The sequence below is a fragment of the Triturus cristatus genome, chromosome 4_2 (assembly GCF_964204655.1).
Source record: "Triturus cristatus chromosome 4_2, aTriCri1.1, whole genome shotgun sequence".
NCBI lineage: Eukaryota > Metazoa > Chordata > Amphibia > Caudata > Salamandridae > Triturus > Triturus cristatus.
Window position 1 is genome coordinate 700,338,043 of NC_140586.1, and position 24,722 is coordinate 700,362,764.

The 24,722-nt window shown below is 41.3% G+C and overlaps 1 protein-coding gene across 1 annotated transcript in view; it reads right to left on the minus strand.

The window, feature by feature from the left end:
* Positions 1-9,087: 9,087 nt before the first annotated feature.
* Positions 9,088-24,722, minus strand: part of BSND (barttin CLCNK type accessory subunit beta) — a 177,257-nt gene continuing 161,622 nt past the window's right edge. Inside the window, exon 4 of the mRNA XM_085602526.1 lies at positions 9,088-15,222. Coding sequence (XP_085458652.1) covers positions 14,805-15,222 — 418 coding nt within the window. The 3' untranslated portion in view covers positions 9,088-14,804. The remainder of the gene's footprint in view (positions 15,223-24,722) is intronic.

Sequence of the window (24,722 nt, forward strand, 5' to 3'; positions counted from 1 at the left end):
TAAAGTAAGGAGCAACCACCTCATAAATTAGTTGTAAAATGTTCGGAAGACAATAGTCAGATGGAGAGCTGGACTTTGAATTTAGAATGGCCTGAGTGACTTGCTCTTTTATTAATGGGGCAAACCTAGAGAAAGTGCACTCGATTAAAGGCCTTGTTGAGGGTTATTGACTGTCCGGTCCAATGTGCTCATTGACAGTGAAGTTATCTGAGATAACTTTCACTTTCTGCTGAAAAAGTTACCTAAAGAGTCGCAGAAGGCATGCAAGCCTTCCTCTGAGACACCGGATGCTGGGGTAGAGAGTTTAGTGACTGCTTGGAGAAAGGCCCTAGAGGAGTTACATTTGTTTGACAAAGAAGGCTGATTTAGACCCTAGAATAAGTTTTTTGTAGTTGCCAATGTAGATTTTATATTTTTCCCTTTCTCGATTATTATAATCCGTCCTCCATATTCTCTGTTCCTTTTGGCATCTTTGAGAGAATCATTAAACCAGGGGGAAGTTGGTTTACTTCTTCTAGTAATTTTAGGTTTGGCTGGAACTACCGTAGAAACCTCAGCATTCAACCACCCTGTAAAGTTTTGAACTATCATTCAAATATTTTACTATGATCAAAACAAATCAATACACTGGGTGTTGACATTTCTGCGCATTATCGTTTGTGTTCTGTGTACTTTTAACAGTAAAACTCTATATCTGTGCAAATGTAATGGTCATTTCATTTGAAGATGTATTGTCTGTGATGGCAGTATGCTACAACACCTTGCATACTTCACTTTACCTCACTCTACTCTACTCCGCACCACTCCACACCACTGCAGTCTACTCTGAACCACTCCACTCAATGCTTGTTCACCGTGTCTCTCTACGCCAATGCACTCTACCCCACACTACTCTCCTCTGCAATACTGCACTCTACTCTAATGCACACTACTCTGTACAACTTCACTCTACGCAAGTGTACTTTATGCCAGTCCACCATATGGCACTCTAATCTACTCTGCACACTGCACTCTACACCACTTTACTCAAAACCTCTGCTATCTACGCCAATCTACTCTGTACCACTGCACTCTACGCCACTATACTTTACTCTGCAATACTTTATGCCACTGCACACTCCACCATTGTATTCCATGTCCTTTACTCTGCACCACACTACACCACTGCACCCTACACCAATGTACTCTGCGCCACTCTACTCTGCACTAGAGCACTCTATAACAGTCTACACTGCAACACTACACTCTCCACCACTGAACTCTACACCACTGTGCTCTGCACCACTGCACTCTACTCTGCACCACTCAACTCTACTGCATTCTACACCAATGCACTTACACCAAAGCACTCAACACCACTACACTCTACACTCTATGACAATACACTCTATGCCTCTCTACTCTACTCTGCTCTATGCCAGTGCATTCAAGCCCACTCTGCTATGCCCCACTGCACTCTTTGCCACTGCACTCTGCACCACTCCAGTCTAGGCCACTCCACTCGACTCTGCAACACTCCACTCTATGCTACTCTACAACACCAACTCTATGCCACGGCACTCTCTGCCAGTGCACTCTACTCTGCACCACCCCACTCTATGCCACTTCATTCTACTTTGAAACAATCTACTATATGTCACTGCACTCTAACCCACTCTATTGTACTCTGTATCACTCTATGCCACTGTGCTTTATGTCACTACTCTATGCCACTAAACCCTACCCTGCACCACTCCACTCTACCTTGTACCACTCCACTCTATCCCGCACTACTCTACTGTACACCACTGCACTCTATGCCACTCTACCCTAAACCACTGAACTCAACACCAATGCACTCAATGCCACTTTACTCAAAGCCAATGCACTCTATGCCACCTACTCTGCACCATTTCACTATAAGCAAATATGTGCGGTAGAGCTAAGCATGGAGGGAGAGTAATTACACCATTACATCTATTCTGGTGATTTCGATGGCACAGGATAGATCGGCTGCCAAATTAAAAATTTAAAAGAAAAACTTGTAACTGATTATAGTCTCAAGTAGTGCACCTAACATACCTTTGCTCTAGGAGCTGGGCATAGAGCATATTGCATATGACTTCTTTCAAACTTGCTCTAGATTGGGTACTTTGGTCACGGAGGACCTCAAACCACTTTTGACTGTTTTAAAAGAACTAATGCTCATTAAGGGAGATGCAGGCCTCTAAACGTATCCATATTACCATACTTGGTCTGGGAGGTTGACACTTCTGCATGAGCCTAGGCAAAAAATGGTGAGGACACTACTTAATCTCAAAGAAGCATACTCAACCTGGTTGCGGGACAGAGAGCTGGGCAAACTACGTTTTAGATGATTGATTTGTATGTATAAATGACAATGATATGGAACCATCTTTAGCAAAAACCTGTGCTTGTCCAGTGAGGATCGGAGATTCTCCTATCAGGCCCCTTCACTTCGAGTGGAATGGTAGAGCTCAGGGCTCAGGAAGTTATGCTTGATTAATTTACAAAATGGAGGAATTTCTTTTATTGTTTTGTCCTCTGTTCCTCATAGCAAAAGAAATCCATAATTACGATTAGGAGAAATATGGGTATTAAGTGGTATTTGGTGGTCCATTTAATTAGCACATAGTGACTCAACCACCATGTTGCATCTGCGATCTACACATATCTGCCCTATGCCTTGTTAGCTGGAAAAGGCTTCTGAAACTGTTCCAATGTAACTTTTCTACCTCTGATATCAGAGTATGGTGATTTCAGGTTTTTTACCATTTGCCAACACACTTAGGGGCATATTTACAAGAAGTGATGCATTGGCGTAGATGCGTCTGATTTCTTGGACCTGCTGGAAATGCCCTAACGACACCATGGATGCGCTGTATTTACAATACATTTCTCCATAGCACAAGGATTCACAGATACGTCAGAAATTCGGACCCATCTTTTGGCGCTAAAGTGACGCATTGCTGGAGTTGGTCGTAAGACGGACGCAACTCCATCAATGCATCAGAACACAGAGGCGAGTCCCATGTTACAAGCCCTGCCTCAATCCTTATGCCTGGTTTGAGAAAGCCATAGGGATTTTGATGAAATCCCATCGTAGATTGACACAGTGGAAAGTTGTAAATTTCACTGCCTCACTTCTTCGTGAATTTTTATTTTTGTTCAAAATATTTTATTACATTTTACAGAAGAGAGATACAGTGGGAAACAAAACTAATCCATAGTTGAAAAGGAAAGTAACACCAGGTAGAGGGGGAGGAGGCTGTGCATAAATTGATATGGTAAACGCTCTACATCAGGGGTTGAATGGTACATTGTTTAGAGGATAATACATAGGCATGCAGATGTAAGTATCACAATCATTCTACATTAGGAATAGAATAGTACTGTCTAAATTGAAAAATACATAGGCATGTGGAGATGAATATTGCAGGGTTATATAGCATGTCATATCATATTGTATGGAGTGAACTACCATGCCATACATACATCTTATACATTAACCATTATTCAGGCATAAGTATTAGAAACCGGCATGTTAAAAGTCAAGAAGAGTTATTTACCTTAACATCTATGACACAATAGAGTGCACAGGGGTGAATAAAATGGATATGTCTCATATGAGTGAGGGGAGATAGTGGCGTATGTGGTAGTAGGGCCTAGTGTATGGGTTCTACGTGGCATTTAACATGGTAACGCCTACCCTAAATACATTATACCTGGCGCTAGTATAATGTGATGCAGGCCTCTTCAGAGTGACACATTGTGCGCAATGTGTCAATTTGTAAATATGGAGAAGTGTGGAGTACTGATTGCGCCACTGCTGCGTCAAAACAAATGATGCTGGGGCGGCGCTAGCCCTTGTAAATCTGCCCCCAAGTACTCTATTTTGTGCGGACCTTATTGTTATTTGATCCTTTAAGGCTTTTCTTCCCTGGACATGGACACACATCATGGAAGATTTTCAAAGACGTTTGATCCTTCCTATTAACAGGTTTTAATTATATTATATTTTTTGTACTAATTAAATTTATGAAAGTTTTAATGCAATCGGTTTTCTGTGATAACTCTGACAGTCCTTCGGACTGGAAATAAACTTCTGATTCTGAGATTCTGCATCGTTCATTTTTCATTATAGTCAACTACTGTAATGAATTAAGACATCTACAGTGATGATGCAACAATGGCTATACATGGAGACTCAGCCAGTGGTGGTACCTGAAGACCACCCACCTCCCACATGAACCACCACAGAAGGCTCATCCCAGTTGAGAACCAACATAGGGGCATATCAACAAGGGCTTTATCTCTGCTTTTTTGGCTTTAAAATCCCAAAAAGGAGAGATAAAACTAGCGCCCTATCAACAACAGGGTGCTAACATGCAAATTTGCATGTTAGCACCCTTTTACTCTACGCTTCCCCTTGCATCTCTAATGAGATGCAAAGGGGGCGTTCCAGAGTAAAATAATAGGAGAAATGTCGCTAACCGACATTTCTCCTATTATCAAGAATGTCGCTAACCCTGTTAGAGACAAAAAAAGCAGCGCTAACCGCGGTTAACGCTGCTTTTTACGTCTGGTATTTTTCTGATTTAGCCATGATATCCTATGGAAGGAGGATATCATGGCTAAGTTTGCCTGTCCCTATCAACAAGGTAACGTGAGATTATCGCTGGGTTTCCAGCGATAATCTCACGTTAGCCTGTTAGCGTGAGGATTTTTATCGCTATTGAGATAAGCGTTGCTAATAGCACGCTATCTCAGCGATAAAAATTCACGCTAGCCAGCGATAATTATCCTAGCGCTAAGTGCGCTTAGAGATAATTATCGCCGGTTGTTGTTGATATGCCCCTTAGGACTTGGAAGAAGGAGCCACGCAGTGTTCCTTAAAGATACAACGTATCTCCGTTATAATGCAAACAAAAATAAAATATGTCACTAAAGTGATGAAGTGTATCTTACAGTCTAAAGGAAATAAACCTATATACAAGGACATACGTAACATAATGTGCATCTAATGCGCTGAAACGTAGATACCCATGGAAAGCAGAAAAGCAGCAAACGTAAAGACATTAACACCACACAAACCCATCCAGCCATGCTGGAGCTCTCTTTGACCTTAAACGTTTCTCACACACCAATTCTGGCACCTCGGAGAGAACACCTGGGGTAGCCACTGACCTTCTCGGTCTTCCTTCATCTCAGCAGTAAATCCCACAAGCTTCACCTAGTCCTCGTGAGGCTTCCCCTTCGCTGCTTCCATCCCTTGACTTGCACCTCCTCATTCCCATTCCCTCTCTGCTTATTCTCATTCCCTCATCACTCATCATCTTCGGACCACTACACCCCTCACTTTCTCTCCATCCTTACCACATTCTCTTCCTCTCTGAAACAAAGCCACACATCTCCTATTCCGCTCCTCTTGTCACTTCGTTATGAAGGCCAAGCCACCAGGACCTTTCGTCGTGGTTGGGCGTTCAAGTTCCAGCTCTATTGGCTTGCTTCACAGTCCCTCTGGAGCCGCAAACATGGCAAACCCATGAGCAACATTATGCCTCCAATACACACCATTACCTCACTCAGAACTTAAAAAATGGCCTACCTCTCGCCAATGCACAATCTCTCTTGTCCATCCTCCATTAACTAATACTTCAAACTCCTTCAAAACCATGTCACTCTCATATGTCTTCCTCCTCCTGGCCCCTCCTGGAATTAATACTTTCAATAGAGGTGTATGATCCATCCTCAAAATCAATTTCACAACTCAAATCTACGTTCAAAAGTATTCTATGCCGATTGTGGCCATAACGCCTCCCACTCGATGACTGAACAGTTACTTTTGGATTTGGTCAGATTTCAAAGGGAAAGCCACTGCCTTCCCTTTAGCACCGTGGTAATGCGAAAGAACCAGGCTTACACTAATGGCACTAGCATCTACTGCAACTACCATGGTTTTCTTAACAGTTAAAGATGTAAGTGTTTTGGCATTGACAATGGACTCCTTAGTGTCTTTGAAGGTCCTCTCTTGAACCCTCGCAAAACACTTTACCTTTAATACTCTGTCCTCTTAATGTGCTGCACAGATCTTTGGTCTTATCTGTAAAGTTCTCAATAAATGCAGGGCTTAATTTACAATGAATTGGCATAGTGCAGCTCCACAAGACTTTTTGCTGTGCTGCCCTACGCCAATTCGAAAGAACAGAAATGCACACTATTTACAAGATACAGTGCATTCCTGTCCTTTTAGGAAGGGCCAGCGCACAATTTGGTGCCTAGTGCCAACGCAAGCACCCATGCACCATGGTGCAAGGGTGCCTGCATTGTTGGCAGGATTGTTTTTATACAGGAAGGGACACCTTCCTGTACACAAACAATCCATGGATGCTTTTTCCTTTCTTTATGTGTCCTGAATAAAGATATTTCTCCTCATCCTACAGTTTTGATGTATTCCCAGGTTTACAGATCCTTATAAATTTAGGAATGTGTCAAAACCCATGCGTGCTATGTGGGAAAACTCACGCAGCCCCCATGGAACACCTCCCTGATGCAGTGTAAGGTGATGCAGCGACTTGTGCTGTGTTGCCTTACACCATATCTATGAGGCCATGAAAAGCCATACAAAGTTGCTTTGCGTGGCCTCAGATATGGGTCTGCACTCTGTGCCGCAGGAGCGTCATAAAAGTGACACGCCGGTGACCCAAGGAGCTTGTAAATGAGGCCCTGGGTGTATAATCTTAACAGGTCTTTTTCGGCTGGTGCGGGGGCTTCCATGAGGATACTCTCCAAATAAGCCTGTGGCCATACTCCCTCAACTGAGACAGTGTATTCAAGAGACTCCACCTCCTCCACCAATTTTCTACATTTCTCTTGGCATAAGAGTCATGCCTGCCTTTCCCAATCTCTCTAACACCTGCTTTAAATCTGTATTGTGTTCCTCTGTGGTCTTAGAGAAAACTAAAATGTCCTGAAGAAATATAATCTTATCTAGGTTGCGAAATATTTTGGACATCATACATTGGAAGGCACTGGCTGCAGAAGCAAGACAGAAAGGCATGGGATACTCCTTCCATGGTGATCGAGGCCATCAAAGCCATTGAGTCTTGATGTAATTTTATCTGGTGGTATGCACTCCTCAAATCTAACTTTGAGAAGTATCTGACACCTTTCAGTGCCTGTGATGCTGGAGGAACACATACATCACAACTTTATTCCAAAGAAAACTAACCCACGACAAGAAACACTAACAGCAAGTCCAAGAGCAACACAGCAACTGAAGAGGTCAGAATGAGAGAACGCTTCAGAATCTCCAGCTGCATTCTAAGAATGACATTCTTATATAGGTAATTAAAATGGTTAACAGTTAAACAGTACCGCTAGAAGTAACGCAAAGCAGTGCAAAGTGCTGCTTTGCATTATTTAGCGTCAAGGGAGTGTTACGTGGGTGGTTCTCATGCAACCACCCCTGCTTTTTGAAACAAAACCCTATCTACTAACATTAGTAGACAAGGTTTTGCAACAGAAAATAACACTGCTTCGAAGCAGGCATTAAAAAGGAGAAATGATTTCATTATTATCCATGCTTGGTGTACTGTACAGCACACATTCAATGGGGGAAAAATATTAAAGTTAGGCTAAGCACATAATTTTGCACTGAAAGGGTAACCTTCCAGTACAAAATGTATACTAGACTCACAAACACACCCTTGGACTATGGAGCAAAGGTGTGTGCGCGTGTATGCGTGGCGCTTGGCAGCCTGATTGTGCACCGCGCTAGGGAGAGGAGAGGATCCCTGCATTTTAGGTTGCTGTGCTGCCTTGTGTGAAACCTTAGTAAATCTGGGCCTTGGTCTAAACATGTGATAACCTTTTTTGTATTAGCTGAATACACAAAAGAGAAGTCGGTCCACTCAGAAACAAAGGGGCATATTCTCAAGGACGGCGTTAACATTATCTCTGGTTTAGCGGTAGAAAACTGCCGCTAAACCGGCGATAATGGGCTTGATAATATGCTCTGGAGAATTCCCATGGAAGCTCATGTTCACACCAGAACATGGGCTTCTATGGGAGTTCCATAGAGCATATTATCAAGCCCATTATCGCCGGTTTTGCGGCAGTTTTCTGCCACTAAACCGGCGATAATTTTTAACGCCGTCCTTGATAATATGCCCCAAAATTACCAAGGACATTTTATTCATGGGAAACAAATGGATAGGGTCTGAAAAATCTAAAGCAATATTTCCCAGGGATTATCAGGAAGTGTCACAGTAAATAAGGGTTTCTATTGGGGTTTCCAATGTTTGTCAGATTTCAAACACTCTGGACAAGAATCAATTATATTTCATACTTGGAAATCTAATGACGGGCACCGATAGTTCTGCCTAGGCTTCCTACAAGAGGTTTGAATCCCAAGTGACCCTCATATGCCAGTTTGATTAAGCCATTTCGTACACCAACAGGTGGTACAAATGAGTCATGTATTATGCAAATTTCTTCAATAACAGAAAGCTCAGAAGCGACATGTGCACAAGTTTTTAGATCACCCAAAAGGCAGCTAGGTTTTGGCCAACACTTTTTTAGGTATTTCACCACATTTCTCAGTAAAGAAACTTCTTTTCAAGCATTGACCCAATTAGACATTGAATCCGCATTATTACATTTTGTAACTGCATCAATTGGTCCCACAAAGCATTCCTGATCATCACCTCCATCTGAATCCAAGCATTCTAATGGTATTCTGGAAGACAATCAGCTCTATAGTTTCCCATCTTTAATAAACTTAACACTCAAGTTATACTCTTGCAATTTGGACGATAACCACACCAAGCAAGCTGATGCTTTACCTAAGTCATTGACTCTCAGGAGATAAAACAAAAGTTTGTGATCCGTAAAAACTCAAAGTTGAACCATATAATTATTTTTTAAACGTTTGTACTGCTCACAGACAAGCTAAGGCCATTATTTCTATGGTACTGGATGCAGATGCAAGTGTGTGTTCACTTACTTTAATCTACTGTCCTAAAACAGCTCTGAAGCCACGTAGCCTTGCAGCAATTGAAACAAAACATTTTGCTTCAGGGATAAAAGGTTTTCAGGCAGGAGGTACAATTACACATTTCTTAACTTCCTTAAATGCTTTGTTTATTTTAAATGACCAAATGTAAACAAAAGAAAAAATGCAACAGCACTGTTAACTTACTTTTTAAATAAATCCTTAATTAATATAACTATAGTAAATTGAAAGAATTTTTCTGAAGTTTAAATAAAAAAATGAATTCCCAGAAAAAGTATTGTTTTTTCACATGCACTGATAATTATTGGAACTGATGTATAGATTGAATAAAAATGAGTTTAATTATATTTGAAAGGAAAATGAGTTACATTAATGGATGATGATATGAGATTTATATAGCGCACAGATACTCCATGGAGTGTCCTGGCCCTGGATTCAAGGCTATCTATCTAAAAACACAGACCATCCAGTTAAGCCTGTTGAAAAAGCTGCATTTACATTTTTTCTTGAAGATAGATTGCCCAGTTGTGGTCCATAGCGCCAGAGGAAGTTTATTCCAGGCAACTGGTCCAAGATATAAAAAGGTCCTGCCACAGGTTCTAGCCTGGCAGATTTGTGGAACTAAAGCCAATCGATCGAAGGAGGACCATAGGTTTCTGGAAGGGACACAGTCACAAATCCTTTCTCTTAAGATAGCCAGCTCCAGTATTGTGCAGGGCTTTGTGAACAAGGATCAGGGATTTAAAAGTTTTTTTGTTTTTTTTTAACAGGAAGTAGGTGAATTGCCTTCAAATGCGAGGACATATGGGTTCTGGCGGAAAGATTGAGGGGAATTCAGGCTGTCGAATTCTGCACCACTTGAAGTCTGTTAAGAAGATAATCTGAAAGACCCAAGTATAGTGAATTTCCATAATCCAATCTGCAAGTTATCAAGGCTTGATCCCCGTTTTCTTAGCTTCAAAGGACAGTAAAAGAAGGGCCAGAGAGGGGGACATCCTTCGGCCAGAAGGTCCTCCATAAGTCTGGAGATGTAGGGCCAAAAAGCACAATCTCTGTTTTGTTAGGATTAAATTTTATTTGATTGATGGACAACCAGTGAAACGCATTAGAGAGGCAGTTTTAATGGCTTCTTCAGTGAACTCTTCTCCCTTTCCACAGGTAAAAAGAAGCTGGGTGTAGTCAGCATATGATTACCTTATCCCCCAAGGTCTCAGCTAACACAGCTAAGGACGTGAGATAAACATTTAATAGGGTGGTCTCAGTGCTGAGCCCTGAGGCACTCCAACAATTAGCTCATGCACTGTGGAGGAGAAAGGGGACATCCAAACTTCTTAAATTCTTTCGTTCAGTAAGGAAGTGAGCCACTTCAGAGCTAGGCCACCAATCCCAATAGATTGGAGGCGAGCAAGGAGTCTCAAGTGGGGGACAGTGTCGAAGGCCACCAAAAGGTTGTTAAAATATTTTAAAATTAAATATGTTGCATTTTATGTTTTTTAACATTAAATTGTATTTATTGGTTTTGAAGTATTTTAATTTTTTTAAATCTAAAAAAAAATATCCTATGTTGTTTTATTTTAAGTCTCAGTCACCATCATTTTCTATGGGACGGTGTTGAAGTATCAGTGTTGACCATGTGGGGTGCTGGACTTATTCCTGTCTCTTTCAGGCAGTGGTTATTTACACTTGAAATTAGGCTCCACCCCCTTTTCCAACAGATGGAAACATTTAAATCTACAATTTTGAGAAACGTCACTCTCAGATTTGTGAATAGCCAAAAGTAGTAAAGTTACTTCAAAGTGTAAGAATAAATTATACATGTGAATAACTCACAAGTGTAAATTACTTCTGTGAGGAGCATGAACAATCTCTTGTTGCTAGGCACAGATGTGACACAGTGAGTGTCCTTTAAAGTATTGCATTAAGTATAAATACTTAACATTCATCATGTACATATTTTCTTCCAGACCCAGTCTTTTTTTAGACCATTTTTCAATTGCAGTGCATGAGGGACCCATATGAGGTAATACAAACAAAATATTTTCAAACTCAAACACAATTGACAATTTTCTGCCATCACATATTATTTGTTAATTCTGAGCCACTGAGAGTTTATTGGAGTTTGCAACAAATTATGATATGAGAGATGCTAAGAAAATAAACAACTAACTAACAACTAACGAGAGGACCAAGATCTGAAATCCAGGGGATACAACCAAGGAAAATACCCAGAGACTATGAATGAAGCTCAATGAAAATCATGCAATGCCAAAAAGGGTGTGCATTTTTAACATATATTATTCACTTGGGCAATGAATCCATTGTAAAAAAATAGCATTGACTCATAAATATATTTCAATATAATTATTTGTATACATTTCTGATTTTATAAATATATTTCTTTCAAGCCAGGAAACAAAAACATAAGTAGAATGGAAGCATGAAGACAGGAGAGAAGAAATACAATCAATATTTAAAAGTTACATGATTTTGTTTCCTTAAGTCTAATCATAGTGTTCTAAAAATGATGAACAGATGGCATTCTATCTCTAAGTTTCGCTTCTCAATATCTAATAAATGTTTATGAAAAAAGCACAATGGGAGTTCTACCTGACATTATTGTGTCACATGTCCTTTTTAGCAACTCTAGGAATAAATATGTTCTTGCTATTTTCATTTGATATTGATATTTTAGAAGGCAATTCAATCTCTTTTTAGACATACATTTTATATGAAAAAATAATACAACATGAGTTTCACAGGTATTTACACGTTTATCATTTGCTTGCATGTGAATGAACGCATTTGTAGAATTAGAGGTTCAATAATTGTTCTATTGTATGATAAGCATTTCATATAAGAGTACATTCCTTGCTTCTTGTGAGTACTCTGAAACCATGTTGCACTGTGTACTTTGATTAGTTTGCACTTTTTTGTAGTGTATTGACGATTAGTATATTTCCACTGGATTATGTAATAGAAATATCCAATCCAAAGCCAGCAATGTAACAGTCTGACTCTTGTAATGTGAATCCTCCTACTTACTTCTGCCTGGACTGTTTGTTAATATGTGCTTTTAAAGTTTAACCCATATTCTGCAGCAGTGACGCAAGCCCTTTTACGAAGACCTTTGGTCAAGTCCACTTAAAAAGACCTCCGCCACTTTTAGGCTGATGTGTTATGTGAACATAAATGAAAGCAAGCACTGTGACCTGCCTCACATTTTAGGCAGACAACTGATCTGTTTTCCAGTTGTTCCTTGGCACATGTAGGCATCTGCTTTACTGATTTGGCCACAGTGGAAAATCCAGTCAACTAATAGAAACAAATTTCTACTTGGTCCAGGTGCCGAAATATGTAATTTTGCATATGTAGTAACTGCTACTCGGAAAAAATGCAGATGAGTCCAGCTGCATTTTACAACTGGGTGCTTGAGTATGATAGTGTCTACAGGTTTCTGGGGGGATTATTGTTTAACCAGATGTCTAGAAACTCATATCCCACAGCTGGATCCACCATACATTTCCACATGAGAACAGTAATGAAAGGCTTGAAAGGAGTTACCTTAGCTATGTTCTAATGACCTAGTAACACAACTATCATTAATGTGTCTGTGTCAGCGAATGTTTTCTGTAATATATGAAATGGTACAGCTTTTGACAAGATAATCCTTTACATCACGTACGACATGTCAATCTTTTCATAACTGGAAGAACTCAGGTGGCCTTGGCTTGGGCCCTTAATCTCACTTGGTTTTGTGTGTTTATGCTTGGAACAGTGAATAAGCCTTCAGCTCTCTCTGCTGTGTGTTCTTGTGCTGGGTACTTCATCAAATAAATGAAATTCCTAACTTTCTGGTCAGCATCAATGTCCTCTACAATAACTTGAGGGCCCATGACAGAGTCAATGGAGTTCTGTCAACCCCCTTATCAGTTGGGATGCACACAAGACAAAGATGTCCCCTTTGAGCCCTGTTATTTGCCTTGGCAATGGAGCTGCTTGTAACCTGGACTAGGCTGGATGCATTGGTTCAGGGCTTCCAAAGCGAGGGGGGTCACTGATGACCCCATGTCTCTGTACTCCCAAGGGATGCTCTTCTTCCTGCAATAAACTAATGGGACTGGTCAACGATTAATGGAGATCCTAGGCAGGGCCGGACTGGGAACCAAATCCGGCCCTGGCAAACTGCTTGTCCGGCCCCCATGAGGGGTAGGGGGGTGCAGCCGAGCTGTTTGCCAGGGCCGGATATTGCTGGCCTCCAGTAACAAAACCCACCCCTGGGGTGGGGCCCAAAACTGGCCCCCACCCTAGAGGCCCACCAGGGAAATGCCCAGTGCCCGCTACAGCCAGTCCGGCCCTGATCCTAGGGCTCCACAGGGAAGCCTTTTGTTAATTAGGAGAAAATTTCCATAATCTCAGTTAGTGGGAGAGTGGACACAGTCAATTGACAATCCAAGCTGGGCATCTAATAGAAAGCTTTAAATATTTTGGTGTCCATCTCATCAAATTGGAACACACTACCGATCACTATCTTAGGCAGAGAGGTTCTTTATAAAATGATGGTACTGTCCAAACTCCTTTATGCTCTCCAAATGTTCCTTTGCAACACCCCTCAGCAAAGTTTTAACAGACTACAGGCAAGAGAACGGAACTTCATTTGGGCTGGCATTCGCCTGCAAATTGCTTTTGATAGATACACTCAAGTGAAGTCAAAATACACTCCATCGGTCTATGAAGGGGAACTGTGAGTGGCAGATATCCGCACATATTTTGGGCCACCAAATTGGCTTAAGATAAGCAACTATCTCCATGGGGATAGAAATTACTCAGCTAATCGCCTTAAACTAGTTCTATGTGAAGAGAACCAACTTTATGGGTTGATCTACAGCTCTCTCATACCAAAATCAACCCCCTCATGGTAAAGGTAGGTATAGGCTTCTGGGACAGGGCCCTCCATTGGAAAGGGTGGTGGATCCAATGAATCCAGAGACTCCACTATGAAGTGGCATATGGCTGCTACATTCCTGTTAGACTGACTGGCTTTGAGAAATGGGACCAAATAGGGATCTCTAGCCTGGGAGACCTTTGGAAGTTCCTCAAAATAAAGAGTTTGAATTCAGCAGTTCCCAGTTTTATAAATACTTGCAACTTTGACATGCACTAGAGGTCCATCGACCAGACACGAGTACCATATATAATTCCTTTGAGGTAAAAGTGACAATAGAAAGAATGAGCAAGGAAGACATTTCAAGACCACCAGGCTCTAATTTCAAATGTTCCCATCTATGTGTGAACCTGTGATCTAAGTGGGAGAGAACCAATGGAGGTGGAAGACAGGAGGGGTGGATGGATGGATGGATGGTACTCCGAGAACTTGACAATACAGCCGGGCCGTGTTTGATATAAGGGAACTATTTACATACAGTGTTTTATATACTCTTCAAAGGCTGTACAGGATGCCATTACAACGTTGGTAAATTTTACCATTTGGTATGGAGCTGCTGGGTTATACAAGAATAGTGTAAATCATATATGGCATAAACAACATGATACTTGATTACAAAACCAATAAAAAGAGTTTTATAAAAAAATAAAACATAAATGCAAAAACTGAAATGGAAGCACCTAAGAAATTCTTCTTGAGTTTTTTAAATGGCTTTCCCAAATAATGACCTGACTAATGGAATTTTCGATGTTTGTAAGAGGTTTTTTCATTTCACATTATTTTTTACAATTTTAAAAATCTTCCGTTTTACAAAAATGTTCAGGTACTCGCTTCTAACAACTAAATTCATTGCTCAAAGTCAGATTCATCATCTAGTAAATTATCAGACTCTTCCTTTAACCCATAATAGAAATCCTCGTCCTTATCCACAGTGCGCTGACTTGTAACCAAATCTAATTGGCTGCAGTCTGACACCATCTCTGATTTAAAATCTACGTGATTGGCCACAGGCGGTATGATGTGGCTTCCATCATCCTTGCTAGAAAGTTGCTCCTCGCATGGTAAACAATCAATAAGTGCAATATCTTCATAGCAAGGCGGTCCACCTATCAGTTGCTCCTCTGCTCTCTGACGCAAAAACACATTTGTTAGCTCCTTGTGGACAGACAGATCTGGGCTGCTTCCATTTGATTCGTCTGAAGATGACGTATTAGCGTCCTCCTTGAAGGATGCCAGCGGTGCTTCTTTGTGCCACTCTGGGTGACTGGAAAAAAGCAGAGAACATAAACTCTGAATTAATATCTGGTATTAAAAGTACAATAACCGACTTGTTTTCACATTTTGACTTTCGGAAATGCAATTTACTGTAAACAGAGGTTTGCTCGGGTCCTGTTGATAGTTTTGCAATGTCCCTTTTGCCTAGCTATAATTGGTGGCTCCACCTTGACACCTGGCATGCTGAGCAGCTGGCCTGCTGAGTGAGCACTCAGGTTGGACAGAAAATAAAACAAGATTAGACTCTTTGAGAACTTAGCTATACTTCTAGCTTTAGCTATAATTACTGGAAAAACAAAGGTTAAAGGGACATTATAGTTAGGAATGGAATTAAGACATTAACGTACATAAAAATTAACCCAGATATTCTTTGAAAGAAACTAAGGTTAAAGTGGCGTTAGAGTTAGGCATAGTAAAACGACCGTATTATACTAATAAAAACCCACAAAAATTCATCAAAAAGGTTAAAGTGATGTCATACTTAGGTAATAAAGTCTCACCAGGCTTAACGTTCAAACCCCCCAAAAAACAGTTATATTCACAGATATAGTTCAGAGACCTAACCATAACTTACACCCCTGTCATTCACTGCTTATGACCTCACATATTACAGCACTCATAATATGTTAAATGATAACACTGATGACATCTTATGACATCATTGATGACATCACTGTTTACATCATCCATTGACTAAGAGAATGAGAAAGCATTTGGGGCATGGTAGTAGTTTTAACAACCTACATATGTGCCCAAAATTCGAAAAGCAAACAACTGCTATTGGGCATAACCTAAAGAAACATTCAGGAAAGATCTGTGATGTTACCCACATTTGGTGGATGTCATCCTCTTTTTACTGGTATTCGCTCACTAACAAACAAAGGGGCTTATTTACAAGCCCCTTGTGCTGCCGGTGCGTCACTTATAAAATGGGAAAAGGTGATGTCCAGGCGCAAGGGGCTTGTAAATAAGCCCTAAAAATGACTCAATACACTTTAAAGTGGTCAACCATATTTTAAACCTTAAACACCCTTAAAAAAGTGTGCATTCTATATATAGCTTAAGGGGTTCACTCCTTAGTCATCCCTTACTCACCTCACAGCACCCACAGTTTTGAAACAAAAGGTTGACAGGTATGCATTGTCCACCGATAGGGCGCCTACAGGTAGATGATAAGTACACACTTGATATGAGAAAAATGGCATACAACCTAGAGCCATGTTTACAACCCCTACATATGTCATCCTTCAAGTATGTGCGATATTTCAGAATGTGCACAGAGGTTCTGCATGTAAACATCCACAACTCAGAAACCTGCACTTTAGATACAACTTTTGTAGAGAACTGTCTGACATATATTTAACATGCACATGTGGCCAGACATTGACAGGTGGGTAATCTATTGTGAATTTTGACAACATGCTTTGCTTTCAAGCAAGAACCTACTTTTAAATGTGCCTTTGCAACCAATATATGGTGTGTTCAGCCTTTAACCTGACTCCTAAAGGTCAGAGTGGGCTGAACCATATTTCAGGGAGTACTTAGGAGAAGTAGGCCCGGGGGCTAAACGGATGAAACACTGACACCAGATGAACTGGCAGTCCTTAATAAAGGACTCGGTTATGTCCCCACAAACCAGATTGACAAATTCAAGACAAGATGCGAATTGAATGAATTCTTCAGAAAAAAACTATTTTGAGGGCAACCCCCTGACAGAGGCAGACACTGGTTTTACCACTATGAGGAAGAAATCCAACTTTAACCCTCCATCATCTATGATGCCACCAGATGTAACCGAATTTGAGGAGGCGGTCATCAATGAGGTGGAACAATTACAACCCATGAGAGACGTCTTTAATAACCTCAACAGAAGGTAACAAGAGGCTTTGAGATCATTGAGTGGAAGAACGAACCTCGTGATAAAACCAGCGGATAAAGGTGGAGCAACCATTATCCAAGACCAGAACAGATACAGGGAAACCTGCCTGGCCTTACTTTCAGGTACACAACACTATACTAACCTTCAAAGCAACCCTACACAATGTCTACAAAAGAAGATTGCAAAAATTACGGAACTCCACCTCCAGGAAGAACAATTGTATCTGGGATAGGATCGGTTCTAGAACCTCTTTCCCAGTACACAGATTGGTTCCTAAGCCCATTGGTCACAGAGATAACATCTTATGTAAAAGACACAAAAGATCTACTTAACATCCTGGCAGATATTGATTATTTATGACTCAACACAAGAAAAGATGATATGCCTTTATGCGGAGGGTCTGTACACAAGCATTCCCCAAGTGGGGAGCCTATGCATCATTGAAAACATATTGCGTACACAAGAGTGGCCATGGCATGCACCCATAGAATGGATCGTGACATTGATGCATATGGCCTTTACTTTCTTCAAATATGAGAATCAACTCTATTTATAGAAACATGGGCCTTCCATGGGCAGCACTTTTGCCCAGAGTATTGCATGCCTGTACATGAGCCAGTTGGAGGAAGAACATACCAGGACCTACAATCCCTTCTCCAATGAAATTCGTATCTGGCGGAGATATATAGATGATATCCTGGTAATATGGCACTGTGATGAGAAGAGCACTGAGACATTTGGCGAATGGATAAACCAACTAAACCCATTCCTCCGCTTCACCATGACGACTCACGATACAAAGGTATCATTCCTTGATGTAAACATCATAGCCAGAGATGGAAAACTGGAGAGCACTCTCTACACCAAACCCACGGATCGAAATAGCCTGCTTCATTTTAACAGCGCACACTCATGCTCCCTGAGAGAAAATCTTCCAGTGGGACAGTTCTTAAGGATCCGTAGAAACTGCTCGGACCTGGACAGCTACAAGGAGGAAGCAGACAAACACACAAAGAGACTATAGGAAAAGGCGTATCCCAAAAGTATTATAGAACGAGCACGGAAAGTATCTTGCAATACTCCACGCTCTGCCTTAAATGAAACTAATCTGAAAAAAGAAACCAACTCACTGATATGTGTTACCACTTATTACTCATCATCAAACATCATAAAGAAGATAATAAATAAAAAGTGGCGCATCTTGACCTCCAACCAACTGAAGTTTGAGAAACCTCTTTTTTTCTTTTAAACACAACAGGAGTATCAGGGATGCATTGGTCCACACTGATTTCTGGAAAAACGAACAAGACACACAAATGACCCTGTGGAACCAACCACAAGTGAGGGGACGTTACCCATGTGGTTCATGCATAGTCTGACCATTCACAGCCCAACTACTCATATTAATTTGGGCCTCCCCCAGCTATGGGAACAGCAACACCACACTAAGTGTAATACTGACAAGGTCATCTACATGATTGCCTGCCCCTGTAATAGCCAATATATCAGAATGACAACCAGGAAAGTAAAGACATGCATAAGTGTGCATAGGAGCACTATACTCACAGCCAGAACATCAGCGAAACGCACAGCCCATTATGATGAAATGGGGCACTCAGCCCAGGATCTAAAATGAACTGTGATTGAGAAAATCAAGGGGGGCACTGGGTTGACCCAAAGACTACTAGAGATGGAACAACGTTGGGTATAAAAACTCAGGACGCACACACAAGGGCTCAACGATTCAATCCCATGGGGCCAACTGACTCACAAATGAGATATGCCCTGGAATCAAGATAGCTCACATTTATGACCACCCTTACGCACTAGAAGACACACGCTAATACAATTTATTCCATCCACATACACTCCTTTGTCTTTAAAATGTAAATAATCTCTGTACATCACAGCACTGATAACATCTATTTAGAAAGGAGTATGAGATAGTTTGACTTCCGTCAGCTGACAGTGTCAGCCGGTAGACCTGGGCCACCAATAGTGCACGCGATTTGGAAATAAATACATTACTCAACACCGCTAATACTCTTATGTACAGTACAGTAAGTCATGGAGAACTGAACACTAACAGCGCTATCTGATATCCCATCCGATCTGCCCTGGATCCCTTTTTGTATTTTCGGCTTCTTTTGTAGCGAAAGTCATATAAAGAATCACCTGTGATATGTGGCGTCATCAGATACGCCTACTGCCAAAGTTTAAAGACAAACCAGTGAGACCGATGATTTAGGACTACATGCCTCATGCAACCGTGGCAGACTGTAGTCCGATTCTTCTGGTCACACGGAAACATACGCTACAATGGCGTCATACGGCACACCGGGGGTGGGGCTCCACCCGCTAACGAGCCACACATGCCTCCAGAGACCCAGAAAGGCAGGAGACGCTGGACCGAATAGGTGATTAAGTGGGGAAGGACCCTTGATTAAGTAAGTGGAATGGGCATGACTGAGAGTGCGATTTGCACACTTCGGGATACATGATTGCATATCCAGCGGGCGCATAACTTTGGCAACATGCTGTCTTTCTTTTCTCCCCCTAAACTCTGTTACGCGCACCAAGTGTGTGACTACAGGGCTACCCTTGCCACCGCATACCCTTGTGAAGCGAGAGGTCCACCACGGAAGGGTGAGTGCCCAGGGAATGTGGCTTAGCAATGAAAAAAACATCACAAATGAATGGTTATTGCATGTTCTGGTTTTTAAATCGACAAACCTTTGGGTGTATGATTTTAATGGTGCATGGCAGGAAGCAGGAGGTGTAAGAAAGTCTACACCAAATATTCACGACATGGGTGGGTGTTTGAAGATAACACAACCACTAATCTGAGTGTGTTTGAGTAACAAAACACCCAGCGGCCACTATGTAATGAACTACCTATGAATGATGCATAAATGCGCGCAGAGTGTCTCACAAGGACTCCACTAGCAATAGTAATCATGCAGCATGATAAGGGCACATGAAGTGACAGTCAAAAAAACTGTTTTTATTTACAGGTTGGACACCATAACAGATGAACCAGATTGAGGGCAAGTATATACATGGCTGATTTTAGGTACAGAATCCTGCAAACTTTTGCCCATAAATAGGTAGTTCCCAAATAATCCCAGGGAGGTAAAATTGAATTGCCCTGAAGAAAGCCCAGGACCCAATAGGGCCAATTTTAAGGGCTGAAACATGTTGGCTTTAGGGTCATAGGACCATTGTATCCTCATTTCCCTAACCCTTAATTTTAATGTCCCCAATAACTCCACTAATAAAGGGATACCTTGGAGTTAAAGGAGGATTTTTAATCTTTAAGCCCCCTGGCCTACTTCTTCTAAGTGCTCCCTGAAATATGGTTGAGCCCACCCTAACCTTTAGGAATCAGGGTGAACCCGATGATGAAGCATGACACTAATAGAGTGTGTGAGGGTTATATAATATAAAGGAGTCCTTTCCTTCCTCGCCCCTAAATGGATGTTGTACCACTTGAGGAGAATAGTGCCCAACATAATACACATAAACAGGGCAGGATACTTTTTTGTTTGGATGTTACTAAATAGGGAGGACGTATCCCTCCAGCACCTCTTCCAAGAAGCGGAAGCACCTCTCCACCCTTCTGACTTGAATCAGGGTTTCCCCACCCCTCTCCAGGTCAAGACTTATCAGTGTTCAGCATTTACCCTGTGTAAGAAGAAGATATTGCTAACATTCAAATCTGTACTGGCAGTTTGTGTACCATACAACGTTTGGAATGCCGGCCTACACTTGACTCCAGGACATACCCTTTGTTCATTCTATCCACCGATATGTGCACAAAAGGTCATTTTAGGCTGGACATCACTGTAGGCCGTTTACTACAATATTTTTTTTTTAAAGTTCTAAGGATTTATGAAGTATATTTATAACAGTATAATGGATTATGTCAGCAATGATGATGTTACATATAAGGTCACAGTGCATGAGGGGTGCATAGGTTAAAATTTGCTCTCCGAACATAACTAGAGATTTTCAGGATTTGTTTTGGTTTTTAAAAGTTAGGTCTTGTGTAACTTTGTGACCCAAATATAACGTCACTTTAACATTTATTTTTTAAATGCTTTTGTTTTTGCACGATGAGATCTTTTTACCATACCTCACAATAACATCACTTTATCCATTTTAGTGAATGTGTTTTTTTTTATTTTTTACATGAGGTAACGTCTTATTTCCATACTTAACTATAATGTCACTTTAACCTTTTCTTTTTGCAGTGAGTTTCAGTATTTTTGGAACAAGTTAAGGCCTTATTTCCATACCTAACATAGATTTTTATTTCTTTTGTTTTTTCCGGATGTCCTTGTATTCTGTGTGGAGATGATCTTCCATGGCCTTTGGACATATTTATTATTAATTTCCCCAGAGACCAAGCCCACTGCTTTGAAGCAGTGCCTGTAGTACATTGCGAAATGTTTCATTTTCTTGTCACTTTCTTTCAGTTGTTGATACAGCTCTTCCTGTGGAGCAGTCTGTTTTTTTTCAGCAGCTCGACTCTTCTGCACTTTAGCATGAGCTATGCTGTTAGGATGCATAGCCTATCAGGTGCTTCCACATCTCACTGATTCCCATGGAATATTGTCCAGATTTTGCTCTATGAGGTACCTGGTTGCACAAAGTATACATAACCTCCTGTGCACTTATTTTCTTTTGGCCAGCTGGAAGTTAGAAAAACTGCTGCACTACGGTTCCTTTTTCTGGCCACAGTTGTGGTGCTGCAGAAGTAGATAGGATGACAATGAACAAGGCACTTGCCTTTGGTAACAATATTTCAGATGGATACTCTATCTAGCCACAGATTGGTCACCATGTGACTATTCCCCAGGCATCAGACCGGTTTGAGAAACTGTGTGCCGGCAGGTGGTGCTGTGCAGCTCTACACCAACATTGTTCCATTTCAGAAATGACATGCAGAGCCTCATATAAGCACCACCAATATGCACTGACATCCATTACTTTCTTAAGGCTGTCCATGGCCTTAGACACAGAGCCTAGCAAAAGTTGGGCATGACCGGTGTGCAGATCTATAAATTGGGATATTTTTAGATGGAAAAAAGCCCAGTTCACAGACGAAGGAGGTGAGAGGGTCATTGAGGAATCTACAGTTAGACAGACTATCCACCAGAAAGATTACTACTTAAGTTAAGTAATTTGTTCTTCTGCTGGATACTTCCAACCACAGATTCCATACCTGGTTAATATACACCATAGCAGTACCTTCCCCAGGTGTTGGGTATGTGAATTGGCACCAATTAAAAAGCCATGCAAGACCGAGCAATCAAAATGCCGCTCTTGATGGGCCTGGTTGTTGAGGAAGTAGTGCTTCATGAATGTATGTACAGATGTCCACATAGCCGTCTGGCAAATATCCAGGACAGGCACTCCATGTGCCAGTGCAGTGGTAGCAGGTTTAGTTTGGGTGCGAGGAGTCTATAAGACTTCTGGAGGCTGCTTCTTAGTCAGGGCATAGCAGATCTTAATGCAGAGAACAATAATTAAGGGGATGGTTAATTTTTGCACTCCCTTGCCCTTCTTTTCCCCAGAGAACCCAACAAAGCTGATTGCCAACCCAATGTTCTTTGGTGTGTATATATATATATATAAAAGCCAGTCAGTCAGTCAGTCAGTCAAAGTATGCTTTATTCGAATTTCATTCATAAAAGCAAGAAACAAAATACAATACAAAACAAATACATACAACATTTTTAAGACAACATTAAATTTCAATCTTTAGCAACAAGGTGCAAAGCACACTTCAAAAAATTTTGACTCAAATAATTTGATCCTATATGCATGTGCTGTTCAATTTATATTGATGGGTGGGAAATAGTTACAATACATAGGTTTAAAAATAGTTTAAAAAATGGCATACAAATTAAAAACACGAGAATAAAACATGACAGAGAATAGTCAAATGGCTAGCAATCTCTGCCATTGTTAAGAGAGTAGTTAAGTAACTAGCAATCTCCTTCTAATTGACCACGCCCAACCTAAGTACTTTGCGGTGGCTACTGAAACCCATGTCAAAGTGCTGGTGCATATTATGCGCAAAGCCACGGTACTACTATCTGTCCCAAAATTTTTGCACATTGGGGACAACCAAATACGCCTAGGTACTGCATAAGGTTTACAAGAAAATAAAAAGTGAACGATGGTTTCTTTAGTAATGCCACAAACAGGGCAGGTGTCACAAGATCCACCTACCCACTTAGCTGTCAGAAATTTAAGGGGAAGTGCACCTGCTCGAAGTTGGAAGAGAAGCTTCCTGTCACCTGGCCTGGTTATAGTGTCCCAATAAGGTTCTAAACAGGGATACATTTTAGCCTCCAAGAATTCACCAGACATTGAACTAGCGCTAGAGCTACTCCAGTGTCGGTTGGCAACCATCTCCGAATAAGCGCTCTTTAAGGTACTTTTAGACGGGAAGATTGCTCTCGAAGGGTCTTCCCAAAGTGGACACATACCAAGCTCAATAAGGGATATCTTTAGTGATTTCAGCCATCCAATTTTGTGGTATACATCAGATCTTATGATATCTAAAAAACCCTCTGCATAATGATTGAGTACAGGAGTAGTCCACAGCCTGTGCCAATAAATGATCGGGCGTAACTTAACTAAATCCGTGACTGCTCTTCTACCCAAGTCATATTTTAGTGGCAATAATGGGGTGCTTTTAGGAACTCCAGTTATGGCCCTAAGGAATTTGTTCTCCAAGGATTTAAGTGCAGCCACCTTTTCAAAGCCCCAAAGCTCGGCGCCATATAGCGCAGAGCCTATAGCCTTTGCTTCATAAATCTGCAGGGCAGGTTTGACAGGTTTAGTTACAGATTTTCTGTGCTCTGTGCAGATAGCACCAGACAATTGCCTATGTCTAAGTGTTGCAAGATCAATGTGGTGCCGCCAGCGCATCTCTTTAGATATATGTATGCCGAGGTATGTAAAAGCTTTCACTATCTCTAGCGGACGATTATTCAAAGTAATATTAGATTTGAAACTTCGATGGGGGTTAAAAATCATAAGTTTAGTTTTGGCAGTATTAACCTCTAAGCCATACTCCCCACAAAATTGATCAAAAATGGACAAGGCATGCTGTAAACCGCTAGGAGTTTTCGATAGGATGAGCGTGTCATCTGCAAACATTAAAATAGGGATTTTAATCCCTGCTAAAAAAGGGGCATCCACTTGGGCTGAGAGCATACGGCCTACTACATCGTTAATATACAATGTAAAGAGGACAGGAGCCATCGAGCAACCCTGGCGAACTCCCCTTTCAACAGGAAAGTCCGCGGTTACCGAACCCATCCCCCCCCACTGAATTCTGGCATAATTAGATTCGTGGAGTCTCATTATGAGGGATAATAATTCAATTGGGAGTCCCTGCTTCTTAAGGACCGACCATAACATAGAACGAGGGACAAGATCAAAGCGGCCCTTAGATCTACAAAAGCCGCATACAAGCTTCCCTCGCCCAACACTACGGTCTTCCACTGTAACAAAGTAAATCGGAACCTGATCTACCATGCTGGTAGAGCGGCGGAAACCTGCCTGAAAGGGTGAAAGAGCATTAAACTCCT